The sequence below is a fragment of the Pangasianodon hypophthalmus genome, chromosome 12, assembly GCF_027358585.1.
Source record: "Pangasianodon hypophthalmus isolate fPanHyp1 chromosome 12, fPanHyp1.pri, whole genome shotgun sequence".
NCBI lineage: Eukaryota > Metazoa > Chordata > Actinopteri > Siluriformes > Pangasiidae > Pangasianodon > Pangasianodon hypophthalmus.
Window position 1 is genome coordinate 16,620,194 of NC_069721.1, and position 19,082 is coordinate 16,639,275.

A 19,082-nucleotide genomic window follows, 5' to 3' on the forward strand; every position below is an offset into this window, starting at 1 on the left:
ACGACAGTGACCCAATGCATACATCCAAATCAACAAAGGAATGGTTTAACCAAAAGATCATCAATGATTCTGAATGGCCTAGTCAGAGCCCAGACCTGATTCCAACTAAACACAGGAGATGCCCTCACAATTTGAAGGATCTAGAATGTTTTTTTGCAAGGAAGAGTGGGAAAATATTGCCAAGTGAAGATGTGCCATGTTGATAGACTCTTACCCAAAAAGACTAAGTAGTGTAATAAAATCAAGAAGTGCTTCAACAAAATATTTGTTTAGGGGTGTGCACACTTATGCAACTAGGTTATTGTACATTTTTTTCTTCTTTTTTTCCCTAAAAATTTTCTGATTGTTTTTCACTTTATTTGTATACTTTGCAACTTCACATCAAAAGTGGGAAAAGACCTGACATCATTTATCTTAGAGCCATTCTATTACTTCACTTCACAAAAACCTTCCATTTTAACAGGGGTGTGTAGACTTTTTATATCCATTGAACATTATGATTCATGTCCTGTTACAAATTAAAGATGCAGCATGGGTTTACCTTTATATATACACACACTGATCATCCATAACATTAAAAGCACCTAATATTGTGCAGGTCCCCGCTGTGCTGCCAAAACAGCTCTGACCCATCGAGGCATACGCTCCACAGTGGGGACACCATGGACTGGACTTGTTTGTCCAGCACATCCTACAGATGCTTAATCAGTTTGAGATCTGGGGAATTTGGAGGCCAAGTCAACACCTTGAACTCTTTGTCACATTCCTCAAACCATTTCTGAACAATTTTTGCAGTGTGGCAGAGCACGTTAACCTGCTGAAAAAGGCCACAGCCATTAGGGAATATCATTGCCATGAAGGGTGCACTTGGTCTGCAACAATATTTAGGTAGGTGGTACGTTTCACAGTAACATCCATGTGAATGCCAGGACCCAAGGTTTCCCAGCAGAACATTGCCCAGAGCATCACACTGCCTTCATAGTTGCCTTCTTACTGTAGTGCATCCTGGTGCCATCTCTTCCCCAAGTAAGTGATTCACATGCACCCGGCCATCCACATAATGTAAAAGAAAAGGTGATTTATCAAACCAAGTCACCTACTTCCATTGCTCTATGGTCCAGTTTTCATGCTCACGTGCCCATCGTAGGTGCTTTCGGCAGTGGACAGGGGTCAGCATGGGCACTCTGACCGGTCTGCGGCTATGCATTGGGAGTTCTGACACCTTTCTATCTCGCTCATGACCCTGTCACCAGTTCACCAGTTGTCCTTCCTTGGACCATTTTTGGTAGGTACTAACCACTGCATACCAGGAACAACTCACAAGACCTGCCATTTTGGAGATGCTCTGTTGTCTAGCCATCACAATTTGGCCCTTGTCAATGTCGCTCAGGTCCTTACGCTTGCCAATTTTCCTGCTTCCAACAACTTCAAGAACTGACTGTTCACTTGCTGCGTCCTCTTCTGTGCGTTCTGAGATGCTTTTCTGCTCACCATGGTTGTAATGAGTGATTATTTGAGTTACTATATCCTTCCTGGCAGCTCAAACCAATCTGACCATTTTCTTCTGACCTCTCTTATCAATAATACGTTTCCACCCACGGAACTGTCGCTCACTTAATGTTTTTTGTTTTTCGCACCATTCTCTGTAAACTCTAGAGACTGTTTGTGTGAAAATCCCACGAGATAAGCAGTTTCTGAAATACTCAAACCAGCCCATCTGGCACCAAAACTTATGCCATGGTTAAAGTCACAGAGATCACATGTTTTCCCCATTCTGATGTTTGATGTGTAATTTACACAAAGCAAGACCAGGCAAACAAGTTTCATCCCTGATCTGAAGATGTAAAATTCTGTTTGAACATCCATCTTACCTGCCTGGTCCACTTCTGCTTCCGCTTCCAAACGCAGAAAGACATCTTCTAATGTTGTCATGGAAACACCATAGTTAATGATGCCCAAGTCAGATCTACTGTCCAGCTCAGCAAAAAGCCCTATATGTAAGATGGAAGGCATTAATTTTATCCAAACATGCACACAACGACATGTTACGACACAATACGACAACAAACATTTACAAACAGCAGTACACTGATTAGTAAGGTGGTAGTATAACTAATGTTGTTTACCTGTTTCTTCACTGTGGAGATGTTTAAAACTCTTTACCTGAACTATCAATAGGTACAGTATCAATAGATACAAATGGACGATAAATTAAAGGAACTAACTAATATAGAAACTAACATAAAGTGTCTATAAGGCATTGGGCAACCACGAACCACTAGAAAAAAGATTCTACAAGTCTCTGGAACAGTACAGGGAGGATGGACAACATTCATTAATAACATCTTGACGAAGTGAAGTCTTGGTAAAGTGTGCTGTCTGACATGTTGGTCCAAAATCTCCCATAGGTATTCAACTGGGTTTAGATCTGGTAACTGTGAAGGCTGTGAAGCATATGATTTACATCATTTCATACTTATCAGACCATTCAATGAGTCCTTGTGCCCTGTAGATGCTGATAATGTCATACTGAAGAGACCACTTCCATCAGGATAGAAATGTTTCATCATATGTTAAAGGTGATCAATGGGAAGAAATTTGTGTTGACTTGCAGTGAAATGTGGACCCAAACTATACCAGCAAAATGTACATAGCTCCTGTTAAATCACATTACATTACAAGACATATACACTTAGTAATTACCCACATTACTCACTTAGTAATTATGCCTGCCCATCTGATGTCAGCAACTGTTTATATCATATACACTATGAATGGTGCAGAGGCACGAAACATGGTCCTTCTAAACCCATCAATCAATACTAGCAAAACTGTTATGTAATCTGTTATTCAGACAAGCATAAGGCAGCACACTCTATGGCAGATGGTAAAGCAGAAGGTTAACAGAAGCCGAACCTGGAAATGTTTCCATGCTCTCAAAAGGCAACGTGAATGTGAGTTCAGCTTCTTGTTGCCTTGACAACTCAGCCTTCGAAACATGCTGCTTGACCAATGATGTGAGGCTGTCTACCTCACAGGTTCCAGTCACAGACATCCTACACAAAGTGAAAATCACATGTTTAGGAAAGGCACCATCTTGAAGTGAACAGTATTGCTGTCGCTTTCCTTTCTAATCGCACAAACACACTCTGGAAATGCCAAAATAAACATACATATATTTACATTTTTTTTTTTACAAATTCAAAATTTAAAAAAAATAATTCAAAAAACATTTGACTATGCTAAATGACAGTAGATGAATTAAAATGTCTATGCTTTTATCAGTTATCTATTATTTAAAAATTAACCATCTCATAACCTAAAACAAACACAGCTCATTCACAATTACAATGGCTAAAAATACTCATAATTATTATACTATACAGGTAGCATTCTTTGGAGCAAAGGTTTTATAAACCCAGTTACACCTTTTAAAAATAATTATGAAATACAGTTTTAAGCTGAACATGAACACGCATGCAACACTGACCTGAGGTGGTAGCCAACACCACATTTGGTTTTGAGGTAGAGAGAAGAGCCCACACATTTCAGCTGGCCTTGAGAGATAACTGCCTTACGATCTGTGGAGCCAGGAGATTTAAACGAATATAAAATTATCCTGAGAATGCATGTGTGTATGTCTGTGCGTGTGTATGAGTGAGAGAGTTGAAATACAGGTGAAGCAGACCTGCAAGAATGTCCGCTTCATCCATATAGTGTGTGCTAAGGACAGTAACTCTGCCTGCTCTGCGACTCTTCAGTAATGACCACACCTGGTGACGTGATACTGGGTCCATACCAGCTGTAGGTTCATCCAAAAGCAGGATCTTCAATTGCCACACACATATATACACACAAACAAAAGGGTCAGAGGCGTTCACTCATATAATCATAATTCCGTGTAGTAGTTTTTTTTTCTACCTTGGGGTCTCCTAGAATTGCAATGCCCACAGACAGCTTCCTCTTCTGACCTCCACTCAGGTTCTTCGCCTGTGCATCCATGATCTTTTCCAGGTCAAGAGCCTTCAAAACTTTCTTAACCTTACAAAATTAAAATGTCAGTGTGAATTCACTTGCTAATAAAACCCACAATTAATGTATTAACCATTGATTTTTTTTTTATGGGGGGGGGAGGGGGGGGGCAGGGAATGCATATTCACCCAAACAATTAAAGGCAAGGAGTGACTAGACATCAGTAAGTGATGGTACGCTATTTGGCCTAAAGTTTATAGACATCTGATCATCACAGCCATCGGGCCTTCCCCAAACTGTCGCCACAAAGTTGCACTGAATTGTCTAGAAGGTGTTTGGGTGCTATAAAATTAAGATTTCCCTTCACTGGAACTATGGGGCCCATAGTTTGTTCCAGCATGACAATGAAAGAACTCAAGTGGTCTGCAGAGAGCCCTGAACAAGAACATATGGGTGTGATTGGCCAGGTGTCCACATACTTTTGGCCTTATAGTGTGTGTGTGTTTGTTCACCTCATTATCAATGTCACAGGGCAGGATTCCTTTAATAGCTGCAAAAATCTTCAAGTGCTCCTCTACAGTCAGCACATCAAAGATGATGTTGAACTGAGGGCAGATCCCCACAAGATGCTTCATCTCAGCCCCATCTGCTATTTCTGCCACCGGGGAGCCATATATGGTAGCAGAGCCTAGGGTCATAAGAGCAACAACAGCCATGCCTTTAGAGCTTGTTTGCCACATCTATATGTTAACTCACTACAACCCAGTCACATTTTTCTGGCTAAACAGCATTCCTGCAAATATGTGAACATTTAAATTCATAGTTTCTACAACAACCCTACACTGTGATGATAGTCCCAAGTAATCAAAATGCATTTTTACTAACACCACACACTTCGGTTGAATAATAATAATAAAAAAAACTTGAATCTTTGTGTTTGAACTTCATATCATACAAATCAACTGACAGTTGTCTGAATGAATCCCACCTTCTGTTGGAGGACAGATGCCACACAGGATGTTCATGAGGGTAGATTTTCCTGCTCCACTGTGACCCAACAGAGCTGTAATTTGGCCTTCATAGATGTCAAAGGTCAAACCTAAAACCCAAGACAACATTATAAAGGAAGTTTCTATTGGTATGCTGCTTTTCCAGGCAAAAAAAAACAAGGGTATTATCAGAAGTACACTCCAGTGATGGGTTTTGGAGGTTTTGGCATATTTTGCAACATATCACAGGCAACAACACCAAAAAGGTTGTCAGTGTGTGATGTCTGGTCCATGAAAAATAAACAAGAAGCATTAAAGTAAACTAAAATACAATGCTAAGAAAAGGAATATGAAAAAAAGAGACTAGATCCACCTCTCAGTGCTTCCACTGTGTTGTCTTTCCCTTTATAGGTTTTACGGATGTTACAGATCCTGAGGGGGGAAAGAAATAAAATGGACAAGCCATTAAGACACACCCAGATATTAAATGGCAAGTTTGGCAGCATGCCATATCTTAGCAAGATGCAGTATCACTGGCAGCAATCTCAGAAAACTTTACTGAATTTCAGAGCAGGACATGTAACCTCTGGCACTCATCCCTAATAGTACTCACTAAATTTCTTCATTACTGGCATAAGTCAAAAGGTGTGAGAATGTTAAATGGAACACCAGTGCATATACACTTTTTTCCTCATTTCCTTAGTTTCCTTCCTTGCTCACACTAATAATGATAATGTGAACTACATGTTTAAAAAAGTGAACTGGTACCTGATAGCTTCTTTGCCTCTAAACTCAGGAGAAACAGGTTCTACTGATTCATCAGCTGCAGGAGTTCCATTCACCTCTGCCACATACACAGAGCTCACTTCCACATAGCGCTTTCTGCGTCTTGACCAATAATAAGGCTTCAGGAAGTAGAATATAGAGCGTCTCTTTCCAAACTCACCTACCAGCAGGAAGAAATTATGTTGAGATCAGGCTATGTATTTGAAAGGACATTACAAACAATCATACATCTATTTGAAAAGTAACAGAAACAGTATTGCACTGTACAAATATGATATTTATTTCACTGCAAAGCTTACTGACCCATAAAAGCTGCCTCAAAAAACTGACCCATAAAACATGAACTTTTTAGTGACTTTTAGTGAAGTGACGTGTGGCCAAGTGTGGTGACCCATACTCGGAATTTGTGCTCTGCATTTAACCCATCCAAGTGCACACACACTGTAGTGAACACACACACACCGTGAACACACACCCGGAGCAGTGGGCAGCCTTTTTTGCTGCAGCGCCCGGGGAGCAATTGGGGGTTCGGTGCCTTGCTCTCACCTCAGTCGTGGTATTGAGGGTGGAGGGGAGCGCTGGTCATTCACTCCCCCCACCTACAATCCCTGCCGGACCTGAGACTCGAACCCACGACCTTCGGGTTGCAAGTCCGACTCTCTAACCATTAGGCCACGACTGCCCCCATGGGCAGTGGGCAGTGGGCAGTGGGCAGCCTATGGGGGCGTGAGACAATAAACTACAGGAAGGTGGTGATAAATGAGTATGACTCTTGGACGTATCAGTTATTACCAGGAGCTGAGCTACTATACCATATACTTATACCATAAACTAGAGAGGATGATTCTGAATGAATATTGTTGTGTGAGGTGTAGGACAATTCTAAGGATGTAGCTCTGAATCTCACCTGGCAGAACCTGCTCTAGATAAATGGCAAGCAGCAGATAGAGGATGCAGTCTAAACAAAGCATAAGCAGTGGCACATAGAGTGGATGCGGCCCATTAGCCAGAGTGGAGAAGACTGCCCCATCCTCCTGCGCCTCCAGATACACCACCTACACATGAGAAACATTCAGAGATATTACACACAGGTAGCGTGTTAAATAAATCCAATATGTTTATTGGAGAATACTGTGGTATTGCTTAAAAATTTAACTTGTTAAGACTAATGTTAAACCAGTTTGGTTTAAACCAGATAAGTGTTCTGAAAGTCCTTAAGTCGCTAGCAAATTGTACGTGAATTTTCTACTCAAGTACAAACTTAAATAAACTTAAAAGAACTTAGAGGAGTTACCTGTGCAATACCAATTGAGAAGGCACTGGGGGAAAGCAGGCAGAACAGCCAGACTGCCAGCTGGGGAAAGTCCCTCATCAGCACAGTAAACAGAGACAGAGAGCCAAACACCAGGGTCAGCATGGAGCCCATTGTAACTGCAAACTTGGGTTTCTTAAACAAAGGAGTCAGCAAGAAGGAGAAGAAAATCTGGGGAGAAAGAGAACAAGGTCAATGTGATCTGTATGATCAAAGCTCAAAAGTTAGTGAATGATAAGAATGATTAGCTGGCATCAGCATAGCTCTGCATGTACAATGAGAGGTTTTTCAGATATTTGAGAAATTTAACATAAGGCTTGGGGAACATAACATAAGGCAAAGTGCAAAGACAGTAGACATTTGCTTTCAAAATGCTTCAGAAATCCAAAGGCAGCACTAGAATGCGGTCATGCCAGTTAACTGAAAGTGCACAATTACTGTGAGAAAATGAACATTTAAAAGAAAATGAGACTAAAAGAACCAGAAAATGACCCGTTGTTTGAAACGTGAATGCCTAATAGAGCATGAAATGAAAAGAGGCCTAAGGTTAAACAAGTAATATATCAGCAGGTGCCATTTAAATTAACCATTGTTTTAACTGCTTTTTCTAACTCATCCTGCAATGAGTGTAGCTGAAGAACAGACTCATTTAAACTCACAGTGGATATGCCATAGAGGAAAATGAGGAGGAAGATGATGAGGAAATTGCTGTTGGAGAAGAGAGGGGTCCATGTGGCAATAACAGCCATAAGAACAGACATAGTTGTCACCAGGGCAGCATAGAGAAGACCCCATGAGAGCCTATATATGAAACACACACACACACACACACACACAAATAAACAATAATGACAAGCAAGTGTAACATTTACCAAAGATACTTGCATCTCTTTTAATTTCACAACGTACTAAGTGATGAATTCCTGGGATGAAAGATCATTTCTTCTAATTCAATTCAATTCAATTTTAATTCAATTCAATTTTATTTGTATAGCGCTTTTAACAATGGACATTGTCACAAAGCAGCTTTACAGAAATAAATGGATTCAAAATATATTGTAAATATGTGAATTTATGAATAATCACTCTACTTAGTCACTGTAGCATAGAATTATATATCAAATAAACTAAAACCTTAGCATTCACAGCATTTTAACAGCCATTCTCAACCTGGTAATCCCCATGCCTACCAGAATGCCGTGTCATACAGTCCCATCATGGTCATGGTGTCTTTGAGTCGATGCTCTTTCTCAGCTGCTACATTGACAATGAGGAAGGAGACGAATGGCGTGAAGGCCAGCAATAGATAGATGGAGATGAGCGCATGGGGAAACTTCTGGACCTCCACTGAGCCTGGGTGACCCATCATTACCACATGCACATTCAGCTCTCTCCATGCTGAACGTTTCGTCTGCATCTGCACCACCACACAGACAGAATGATCATGTTTCAATGAAACATGCATTTGTCTTATGTTTACTAATTTATTTAGAAAAGTCATTTATATTTAATTTAGTGATTGTACTACATACATATTGAGACTGTGGTTAAAAAATTACTAATAATCTACAATCTACAAAACATGCAAAACACCTTTTTTCTGCAATTCTAACCTGGATGATAGCAGCGTCAATCAGTGATTGTAAGCGTATGAACCCAGAGACCCAGTAGTTTGCTGCACGGCAGTTTAAATAATTTGTGTAACAGTTTGCTGTGCAATAAAAAAAGGTACAGTATTAAGAATATAACCTGAAGTTATATATTAACAGTACATTTCAATTATAGATAACGAACCAAATATCATTGGATCTATGCTAATTAGTGCAGAAAAATACTTAAAGGTTCAAGAATTATACATGACTAAGAAAAATGTGCATATATCAATCAAACACGAGGGTTTTCAGTATTATATGTATCAGTATAGAGGACTGATGGATGAATCTTCCTAACCTGCTATTAGTCATGTCCATACTGCTCATATTGAGATTATCAAAAACATCTTGTTGCTGCCACAATGTGCATATAATAGTGATTTATGATTATGAATTTTCTTTTTTCAAGCTGTTTTCTTACCAATTGACTCAGTGTAGTCACTGGGTAGGGGGACCTGGTGGTAGGGAAAACGTAGCTTGTAGGACATTTGATCAAGGAACACCACGCCCACGTAGCTTAGAGGCTCATACAGGCTGGCGTTTTCCAGGTCTTCTTCACTAGAGAACATCTCCAATCGGTCCTGCATGTCTGTAACCATAACCACATAAAAGCATCAACTGAATCAAAACCTGAACCCACTGGAACCTACTTGTAATTTCCACTGGACAAAAAACATTATGCAATACATGGGTGGGGTAACTGAATTACACGCAAAAAAAAAATCTATTTAATCAAACACATAAAGCAGAATACTAATATTAATTATATATTCAGCTAGAATAAATAAATAAATTATCTAGTCACGGAGACTCACGTAGCTCTTGTGCCACCTCCTCCATAATCTGACTTGTGACATTTGTTATGGGGGTGTAGCCCAGGCCTTTGAATGACGGGTACTCCTCATCCTCAAGATCAGTAGTATTGATGCTGCCATAAGAGATATGGGGGTTCAGCATACTGATGAGGATGAGAAGGCCCAAAAGGAGCAGAGGAAGGATCAGCTCCTGCACAAAGATAGACAAAGAATCTATAAGAAGAACTTAATGTAAGAAGTTATTTCACAAAAGTCCTACATATGGTATGCACAGAAGACTTTTACCAAAAAACAAAAAAAAAGTCTAAATCCCTGGCTTATATAACAAAAATCGATGGACCTTTGTAAAAAGTCAGGATAGGAATATACAGCTCAGCAGTTTAGATAGTCTACCAATGTATAATATATATTGTTTAGACATATGTGAGGAAATCTGACTCATATACTTTTTAAAATACTGGAGAGTCACTCAATATTCCTGCACATCAACCTCCATAAAAATCAATCTGGCTAAGTGGGCATTTACTTGGCGAGATCTAACTTGGCAAGAGGTCTAGATTTCTTCAGTTTACTTCTTTTTAAATAGAACATATCGTTGGGGGAGGCAAGAAACCTTTCTCACAGTTCTCTATTTATAAAACGTATGCTCAGAAAGTAAGATGACCCAGTAGATATAGAACCTGATGTAGTTTCTAGATTCACAAGGGCCTTGCACAAACTATAATTGTTTCCCAACAAACTACAATCATCCCGTACATTTTTGATCACCATTTTCACAACAAAAATGTCCAAATACACATCCAATTGACCAAAATGCATAAAGCAAGGAGGGTCACAGATCGATTCCTCGGGGGAACATGTGTAATAAACGTGATATTGTCCAAGAACCAAAGAGATGCTTCGTTGAGGCAAAACTGCCTCACCCTCACCCAGAAATATAGCTAATGGGCTCGTCAGCTTAGGTTCCTTGGATGCAGTTCAAGCCAAAGATGGATATTTCACAAAATAAATCACACAGCTTAGTAGTAGTGTACTTCTCAAATACACAATAGATTGTGTAAACATGTTACATAACATGTTTGTTTGAAATCCTTAATTCATTTGGCTTACTTCATCTGGCCTTTCAGATTAGGACTGTTCATTAAGGAACTTATTGTTGATTATAATGAGCCAAAAAAAAAAAAAAACAGTCTCTGGTCAACAGTATTCATCTCAGAATCTCAAACACAATATATACTGCACAGTGATCTGATAAAAGCATACTGACAGTTTTTGATTACTAAGGCATAAACTCCAAGCTGGCATTTTGGTTTAGATGTTAAATTAGTCTGTGCATGGGTTTAGTGTGTTACTGCAACTTACGCTGACTAAGCTGATGGTTTCGCAACCATTCTAACAATGCATGCTGATCCACAGCCCACAATATTTTAATAGTGTAACATCAGCGATTAGTCAACTGTGAGAAAATAGACAGAAGGAAATTGTTCAAAAGCCTCCACTATTTATAGCCTTCTAGAAGCAAGTAAGGGATGAAAAAGCAAGTGATAAAGATTTAAAAACCTTTCGTAATCTGCCACCATGCATCTTATGACAAGCACTTGCTACTTCACAATCTGCCTTATGATGAGAATCATGACTGAAATGATTGTGATCATTTTTTCTGATTATGCTTTGTTGGAGGGCGTCCTTCCATATGATTTCCAGCCGGTGCATTTAGTGAAATCTTTATGACGTGCATGAATATTTTGTTCAAGATTTCAAGAAAATAACAATATAGCATACATCAGGGAATATAAACACTACTGTTAAGACATACATAACAATAGTGGTAAAATATATATATATATATATATATATATATATAAATATATATTACATGAAGTGAGGTATTGTATAAATTAAGGCAATGTGCAAATTAAGCGTTGATGCAACCATGGCACGGCCAGGTACGTCCTGTACAGTTCACACCGCAGCATTTTGTACATTCAGTGAATCAGTGTGTGTTTACTAATTCATGTATTACACCTGTTCAGTAAATGCTCACCGTTATATTGTTCGGGAGCGGTGGTTGGGAACCACTGTGCATATAATCCAGGAGTTCCCAAACCTTATGCAGGGTCGCCTGATTTATAAATGGGGTCATAAGAGAAACTCACATACTTCCCTTTTATTTTTTTAACAAATTAATTTTACAAATATCGCACCGGATTTGACATCACATTAAAACAAGTCACATTTAACGGCGTTATTTTAGTCTTTTTTGCTATCCTGACATGCTGCACTAGCGTAGGCAATAAAAATGGAAAAAAATCTACCACTGCTAGATCTTTGGCTCAGTGGAACAACAGAAGTCAAGAGAATGAACACAAAGGCATGCCGAAACATTTACTGAATATGAATTTACAAGCGTGAAGGTGGAAAAAAAAAAAAAAAAAAACACAAGGAGAAACCAAAATTCCTCGTGTGTGAGTTTTGCTACACTGCCAAAACCGTGACTTCCTTTTTTTACATACGCTGAAACTGATGGTACTTTTTTGTAAGTCTTGGTCTGTGTGAAGCTGAATTCAGCTCTCTACATCAAATCCAACTAACATGCAGAGCTGGACGTGACGGTGGAAATCAGCCCTATCAAACACACTTCCTGACTTCTAATCTAAATCTACTCTAACCAGAAATCTAATCTAAATCTAATCTCAACTTTCCCACACACATATTCCTTTGCTTTTCAGTCAATTATGCTATACATATAATAACATAATTATGTTACTGACATATAGTAAAATATTCAAATGTTAATAGTCTGGGGAGAGAAAGTGTAAGGTAGTCAAGGCTTATATCAGTTTGGGAAACCCTGACACAAGCAACAGCACACTTGGACCATAAGAACTGAGGATGGGGAAACAGCAGTAAAGGCACCTGCAGACTTTGTTGCTTGGTTCTCCATTTGATGAGGATGTTTTTGTAGAGCAGGCTCCGGGTTTGTTGCCACACTCCAGCATCTCTTTTGTTTACAGGCTGCATTCTTGCAGCATGCTTCAGCGGGTTGGGACTGGGACCAGATCGCGCCTCAGTGCTCGACACAGCTGCAAAATCACACCGGTAGCAATCGAAACCACATTTTCAAAAATAGAAGCACTCAAATGCAAAGAGCGTGAAGTGGTGTGAAGTTTGAAACCACACCTGTGTCGAAGCGGTAGCAGGTATAAACACAGTGGCCGGAAGTCTGACTTCTCAGTGCCGCTTATAAACCACTTTCCAAACAACGGGATAATTTTAGTCTGAACTGTTATCTAAATTATGTCTTTTTTATAGCAAAATGCGAACTGAGCTGAATGGCTATATATCCGCGTAGCGTCTAAGCAATTTCTTATTGATATAAATTACTAACCCAAAATATTTATTCCATATTTTTGGTATCAAAGGGAAATGTCTCGAGCGAGAGAGCATGTTAGTTAGCTGTCATGCTAGCTAGTAAACACAGGTAGCTAAGCTAAATAGTGACAGCAAACTGCACTCCGTCCAGCGTTAAAGCGCTGACTCAAACCAAACGGACTTACGTATGAAATATATTAAGGCATGTCTTGCTTCTAGGACGTTTTTCCTGTTCTAAAGACTAAACGCGGGACATGTTCCTCTTCCGTATAAACAGTAAATAAACACGCACACATACAGTGTATACACACGTTAAAAAAAATAGCCAAGGTGCTTCGTCCTCAGTCAGCAGATGAGCCAAGGCCTGTGACGCTGGCCAATCAGGACGCGAGGGCTGTGATGCTGGCCAATCAGAACGTGCGGGCTGTGATGCTGGCCAATCAGGACGGAGCTTTTTTTTTCGTTCACAGCTGATGCCATACCTGGGTGCATATGTTTACAGAGCTTTTTTTTTTTAAAAAATAAAAAAAAAAACATTAAATGCTTAATTATATTACAAATAATGTATAATAAAATATTCTGAGGTAAAAATGTTTATCTATAATTTTTTTTTACTATTCAAATGTGCACACTGTTCATCCTCCTTTAACAAAATGTCCTGCAGCAGTAAATACTGTATGTGTGCAAGGCTCTTAAATACAAGATGTAAAGACAGCAGTCTTGAAATCAATTTTATTTGTATACAAATAAAAAATGTACAAAATTAAGAGTAGAAAAAAGAGTATATGTATGTATATGAAAAAAAGGCAGGTTGATTAAAAACATCTTCTGAGGTGCAGGAATGTGATAAATACATAGATATTTATATATGAATTTGTGACTGTACTACCAAAGGATATGTCATCCGTAGAGAAAATGCAGTTGAAGTACCAGCCTGAGGCAAATGAAGGGAAAATCCTATTCGTCATTTACAGTAAACGTTGACTAAAACAGTGACATCAGAAAATGGAACAGACTGGAGCTTCGAGATCGTTCTCAGAGCCTATGACAGTAATCACAGAAATCATACCCTGACCGCATGTGAGACAATGAAAACACTATGAACCGAGCATCCCTTATGCAAACATGAGCCCTGCGAAATATACTGTTCCATTGTGGATAAAATTCACTCTCTCCCATACCTGGGTTCGTAAAAAAAAAAAAAAAAAAAGGTTAACATTCAGCCTAAATATACTGAATTACGTTTTGAAGGTGCTTTTTATGATTTCCCAGAATCACATAATACACACACCATAAGGCATGATCACACACTAAACCCAAGCATTAGAGGCAGGATTATACCCTCTGTCAAAATTGCTCAGCTTAAACAAGCATTTCTTTCCTATATTATCTTGGGTTTCAATTTTTTAATAGTTCTGCATCCTCAGAATCCATGACAACCAATACACGTCAATATATAATTCAATGGATTTGCAAATGCTTAAAAGCACTTGCGTGCTACATGCCAGAGATACATTTCAAGCACATCAGCAGAAACGCATAAAGGAACACAGGAGTCCCTCCAAGTTATGCAAGGCTCTTGACCCAGTCTGTCTGTACACAGCACAAGGCAACAGTCAGGTTTCTCTCTGGGCTTGTAGTGAATTTGATTCTGATGATGAAGAAGAAATGGCATGTCTTGGATTCCACAGTTAGTGCTGGGGGCATGTTGAGTCTTTCTCCAAGTGCAGACTTGGTGTTGATGAGTAAATGAAGTCCTCAGTGTTTGCGAGTGCGATGACCTCCAGTGCCTGTGGAGGTGACGTAGAGGAGCGGCTGAGGCTGCCTGGTTTGGGGGCCGTGCTTAACATTGCTAAGGTGGGAGGGAAGGTTGATCAAGGGAGCATCTGCTTTTGAACCTATCAGGTTTGGGGAAAAAGATGAAATACATTCTTATAGACAAAAAATTCAAAGTCAAGTTGTGTTCATAATGCACAGGAATAAAAAAAGAACTAGAGAGCAAACCACTGGTGAATATTAAAAAGGTTCTTTATGGTACATACAGTATCATGTATATTAGTCAGGAAAGGTATGCTCGTTATATAAAGCAACTGCAGAAAATCATGTACAGATGTTATCGAGTGTGTTAGTGACCTGTCTGGTGGTTGGCGTGGGAGGGTCGGGCTTTGCCAATCTGAACCTGAGCTCTGTGCTGAGGGCGCAGGAGGGGTGCAGGAGGCTGACCGTTAATGTGTAGGTGTGGATCAGAAGTGCTATCAAGAGGCCGGAAACGCTGGCTGGTGCTCTTCCCCTGAGTTAGCTGGAAGAGATACATAAAAGTAATCATAAAAGTACATGAAAGTAATCATTCACACAATCCTACTTATTTAAAATTCCTATGTGGAACCAAAAATAAAGGATACTCACTGAGGGCTTTTTTCACATATATGTTATTTATTTATTTGGTTACATATTTATTCATTTATTTATGCAGAATTTACTCAAATGCATTACCCTGCAGTTTATATTGGGAGGTGTTTGGGCAGGAACAAAAGAAATATTTGATACAGTTCGCAAAAATTATTAAGGGTCTGCTCCTTGTACTCTGTGTTTGGGATACTTCGATGATTTCTAGGCAGACAGGCAAGTTTGTTTGCATTTTCTGTCACCATATCAATAAATGAAAGACTTTTGAGACTATGACACTAGCTCCGCCCCTTCCCACACACCTCTTTTCGCATGCTTCTCAAAAAGTTTGTATGTTCGCTTAAATTTGTGAAGTGTGAAATCATACCACACCAAAAGTATCTATTTCACTCAGACTTGGCCTGTGCAAGCAGACTAACAGGTTAGAAACACTGAGATTACTGACAAAGATCATCACATATGCGAGCACTGCATATTTTAGCATGTGCATATTTATTATTCAAATGTCTGTCTTCTTGCTTCTTTCACAGCTGGTCAATTATTCCTTGCCAGGCCTTTATGTAAATAATTTCTCTAGCAATGTCTTGAAAAATGTCTTAATGACTCACAGCTTGTCCAGTCACCTCGAAGGAGCGAGATCTTCTTTTACGTCTGCGAGCCTCAAAGTCCTGCTCCCGTGGACCAGTGTTTTTGGGCATGGCCTGGCGGTTCCTGGGTCGTGTCCAGGTGCTGTTTGGGACAGGGCCGTCGCCTGTGCTGCTCGATAGATTGTCGTCGGATGTGGCGTGGCGGAGCTCTGGGCTTGGCTGCCGTCCTCGACGCAGCACCGGCCTTTTCAGAGGCGCATCAGTTAAATACAGTATACTCTTGTTTTTTTTGGGATCCAGAGTCAAGGGTGGAGGAGGAACACGCAGGGCATCGATCTCCAGCACTCTGGAACGGCGCCGTGCTGCTTTCACCGCAATGCTTTGCACACCTCTTAGAATCTGCTGCCTCTCTAACAAGGGAAAAAGTGGAGGATAGAGAATTATAAACAGATGGTGCACAAGATTCACTCAGACAGGAATTAAGCCAAGTATATAGACTCTAATGAATTTTTAAAGAAGAAATTAAACAGCTACAAACCAGGCTGTATCCAGTAAACCAGCACATTATCATGATTTCTTATCCTGACAGCTATACTGAGCCAAATAAACAAGCTTTTTTCTCTGTGATCGTTAATACAACAGATGGTACAAGTTCAGAGTACAGAGCTGCTCAGTGTTTCTTAAGCTTATGCTTATGCATACGATATCTGCAGTGATGGTATTAACTTGCTTTATGAAGTTAGGAGATAATGTTATATACTACGCAATTGCTTCTTATAGTCTCAAATTTGCTTCTCACACTAGCACACGAGGCAACAATGTGACTTCCGGTCAGTGATATGAAAACCATACTGTAAGTTCACCTTCACCTTTAGGAGTAAGAGGAGCTTCAGTTCCGTTCTCACTGCTCTCAGGTGAGGAGTCCAGGTGGCTGCTCACGCTGTGGCTCAAGAGGCTGTAGCTCAGAGCTCCATCTAAAGCACTCGGCAACAACTACAGACAAAAAAGGCAATCCTAATGACTGTGCTGTAGAAGATGACATGTATATTCCATGCAGAGGCTTATGAATCCTACAGGTACTCTAGATCAGATGGAACAGTTCTCAAGGCAATGTCTGAACCACTCTGTTTGTTGAAATACCTCTACAGAAACATGCATTGATTGAAACTTGAGCGCACTGACCTCTCGATTCCCCTGTCCGTTGATGTGAATCGGTGGAGGAGTCATGACCACAGAGTTTTTCATCTGCTTTGCATGTGGGCTGCTCTTAAACACACGGTTACTGTCACTGTGGAAGGCATGAGAGAAAACAGAGGAAATGCTGTGGGCTGACACAACAGCGTGATATTACATGTTTTAAAATAATGAGAAGGATCTAACATGGAAGTTAAATGTTTAAATCAATAAACCAAGTGCGCTTGTAACAGTTTTTTATTTTTGTATTACCACAAAAAATGTTTTGTTTATCTGCTTTTTTGTATACTAAAAAACTTATAAACTTATGTACATGATTCATATTTTGTACAGTAAATTACACTATAGCTGTAACAGTAATTCATTACACTGTAAACAAACCTAAAGTATCTCAGAAGTAAAACTGTACTTTTTAATTGTACTTTTTTTTTCTTTTCTGATTTGTTAGTGACCAAAGATTCTTTCTTGAATCAATCACTAGGGTAAGATTCCCATAGCTTTTAAAGCGCACACCACATCGCTGTTGCTTGCTTAATTCTGATTGGTCAGAAGGTAATGATTACATTTCTATAACAGCACAGTTGATAACAGGTCCAGCTGTAATTCAGATGATAGGCTCATATTAATGCACTCAATCTAATATGTTATTGTTTTAACATTAGGAAGTAACTAATTTTGCAGATGTTCCACAACATTAAATGTGACTATAAACAGATAAAACGTATGACGTGTCATTCTTTAATTAATAAAAAGTTGTAGTCTTCGGCAAATTCGGCTGTGGTATGAAGAATAAATTAATAAGTTGATTATTTTTCCTATAACAGCATGCCCTGTCATGTTTTAGTTCTCACATAATGCACCATGTTTTGCATGTATTAGCATGTAGTTGAAAGTTCCCACATTCAAAGAGGACAATATCAAGTGTCATCAAGGTTGTGTCATAAACAAGATATAATGATATAACTGTACTTGTTACCACTGCAAGATTTTCAACTAAAGATTTTTTGAAAAGTAGCTGAAAACTAAGCATGTTTTTATTTTATGTATTGTAATGTTATAACACCAGAACCTAGGATAGCAGTTAGAGTAATTCTTGACTAAGACCTGTTTAAAAGGGTCTTTCTGAAAAATGTTTTTACCTATCAGGTTCAGGTAAAATGGGTGGCAAAGTGTGTCTCCGCACTTTGACTCTTCCTTGTTTGGTTTCTGACCCCAGTGTGCGAACACTCTCCTGATCAGAATCCAGCTCTTGCATGGGGTCACGTCCTCTGCTAGGGAGAGCGATCTTGGGCAAAGAGCCCTCCTATGAATAAAAGGCAGGGAGGGCATGTGGTTATTCACACACATACAGATGAATCAATGCATTTGGTAAATGAGTATACAGAATCTATAGCATGTGACACGTACGGAGTAACCATTTGAAAGCGCAATATTAATTCACACCTTCAGAGTATGGATGGTGGCCTTGTCTAAAGCTATGACTCGGTCCAGATTTCTCTCATCCAACTCTCTAATGTACATATCATACAGCTCCTGAAGTTCCGGAGGCACCAGTAGACTGTGATCTGTGTAGAAGACCAGATATAAAAACATCAACACTGACAGTTCTTAATGTACATTTGCAGATACCACAACAAAGTTCCCCTCTGCTCTGCCCTGACACACTCACTGTCAATGAACTGGCGCTGCTGCTGGATGATCTCATGGCACAGCTGCCTGTGCTGCTCAAAGCGCTGCACCACCACATCCTTTTGGCGGATGACGTTGTCCTTGAGAAGTGTGTGCGACTGCATCTCTGCGTTCTCAATCTCCAGCTCATGCACCTTACAGAGGAGTCCCAGGACCTCCCGCTGCTCCTCTGAGCTCACTCTGCATGGCAGCAGCTCCTCCAGACGACGGGCTCTTTCACGAAGCTCCACTAGGAGGCGCTCCAACCCAGCCTGGACAGCACAGCAAAGTCGCATATATTTAATAAACTCACCCAGTGTTCGCTAGAG

At 39.8% G+C, this 19,082-nt stretch overlaps 2 protein-coding genes across 6 annotated transcripts in view; both read right to left on the reverse strand.

Annotated features, from left to right (window-relative positions):
- The window catches only part of abca5 (ATP-binding cassette, sub-family A (ABC1), member 5), a 29,588-nt gene extending 16,326 nt beyond the window's left edge, over positions 1-13,262 (reverse strand). The window contains exons 1-18 of one of the 3 annotated variants that reach the window (XM_026915137.3): positions 13,084-13,262; positions 12,443-12,609; positions 9,527-9,716; positions 9,133-9,300; positions 8,673-8,770; positions 8,250-8,476; positions 7,719-7,860; positions 7,042-7,230; positions 6,655-6,802; positions 5,730-5,907; positions 5,335-5,393; positions 4,961-5,071; positions 4,485-4,660; positions 3,922-4,041; positions 3,689-3,827; positions 3,491-3,581; positions 2,917-3,056; positions 1,872-1,991 (exon numbers count right to left, since the gene is read on the reverse strand). In XM_026915137.3, coding sequence (XP_026770938.1) covers positions 1,872-1,991; positions 2,917-3,056; positions 3,491-3,581; positions 3,689-3,827; positions 3,922-4,041; positions 4,485-4,660; positions 4,961-5,071; positions 5,335-5,393; positions 5,730-5,907; positions 6,655-6,802; positions 7,042-7,230; positions 7,719-7,860; positions 8,250-8,476; positions 8,673-8,770; positions 9,133-9,300; positions 9,527-9,716; positions 12,443-12,547 — 2,401 coding nt within the window. In that variant the 5' untranslated portion in view covers positions 12,548-12,609; positions 13,084-13,262. Of the gene's footprint in view, positions 1-1,871; positions 1,992-2,916; positions 3,057-3,490; positions 3,582-3,688; positions 3,828-3,921; positions 4,042-4,484; positions 4,661-4,960; positions 5,072-5,334; positions 5,394-5,729; positions 5,908-6,654; positions 6,803-7,041; positions 7,231-7,718; positions 7,861-8,249; positions 8,477-8,672; positions 8,771-9,132; positions 9,301-9,526; positions 9,717-12,442; positions 12,610-12,706 lie in introns of all 3 variants that reach the window. The other 2 variants (XM_026915136.3, XM_053238739.1) reach the window with 2 other exon arrangements.
- A 354-nt stretch (positions 13,263-13,616) lies between these two features.
- Positions 13,617-19,082, reverse strand: part of kif19 (kinesin family member 19) — a 44,411-nt gene continuing 38,945 nt past the window's right edge. For 2 of the 3 annotated variants that reach the window (XM_026915829.3, XM_034309619.2), the window contains 8 exons: positions 18,755-19,025; positions 18,529-18,650; positions 18,225-18,388; positions 17,074-17,179; positions 16,761-16,884; positions 15,913-16,301; positions 15,032-15,197; positions 13,617-14,796 (listed from right to left, as the gene is read on the reverse strand). In XM_026915829.3, the coding sequence (XP_026771630.1) occupies positions 14,657-14,796; positions 15,032-15,197; positions 15,913-16,301; positions 16,761-16,884; positions 17,074-17,179; positions 18,225-18,388; positions 18,529-18,650; positions 18,755-19,025 (1,482 nt within the window). In that variant the 3' untranslated portion in view covers positions 13,617-14,656. The remainder of the gene's footprint in view (positions 14,797-15,031; positions 15,198-15,912; positions 16,302-16,760; positions 16,885-17,073; positions 17,180-18,224; positions 18,389-18,528; positions 18,651-18,754; positions 19,026-19,082) is intronic. The other variant, XM_053238901.1, reaches the window with a different exon arrangement.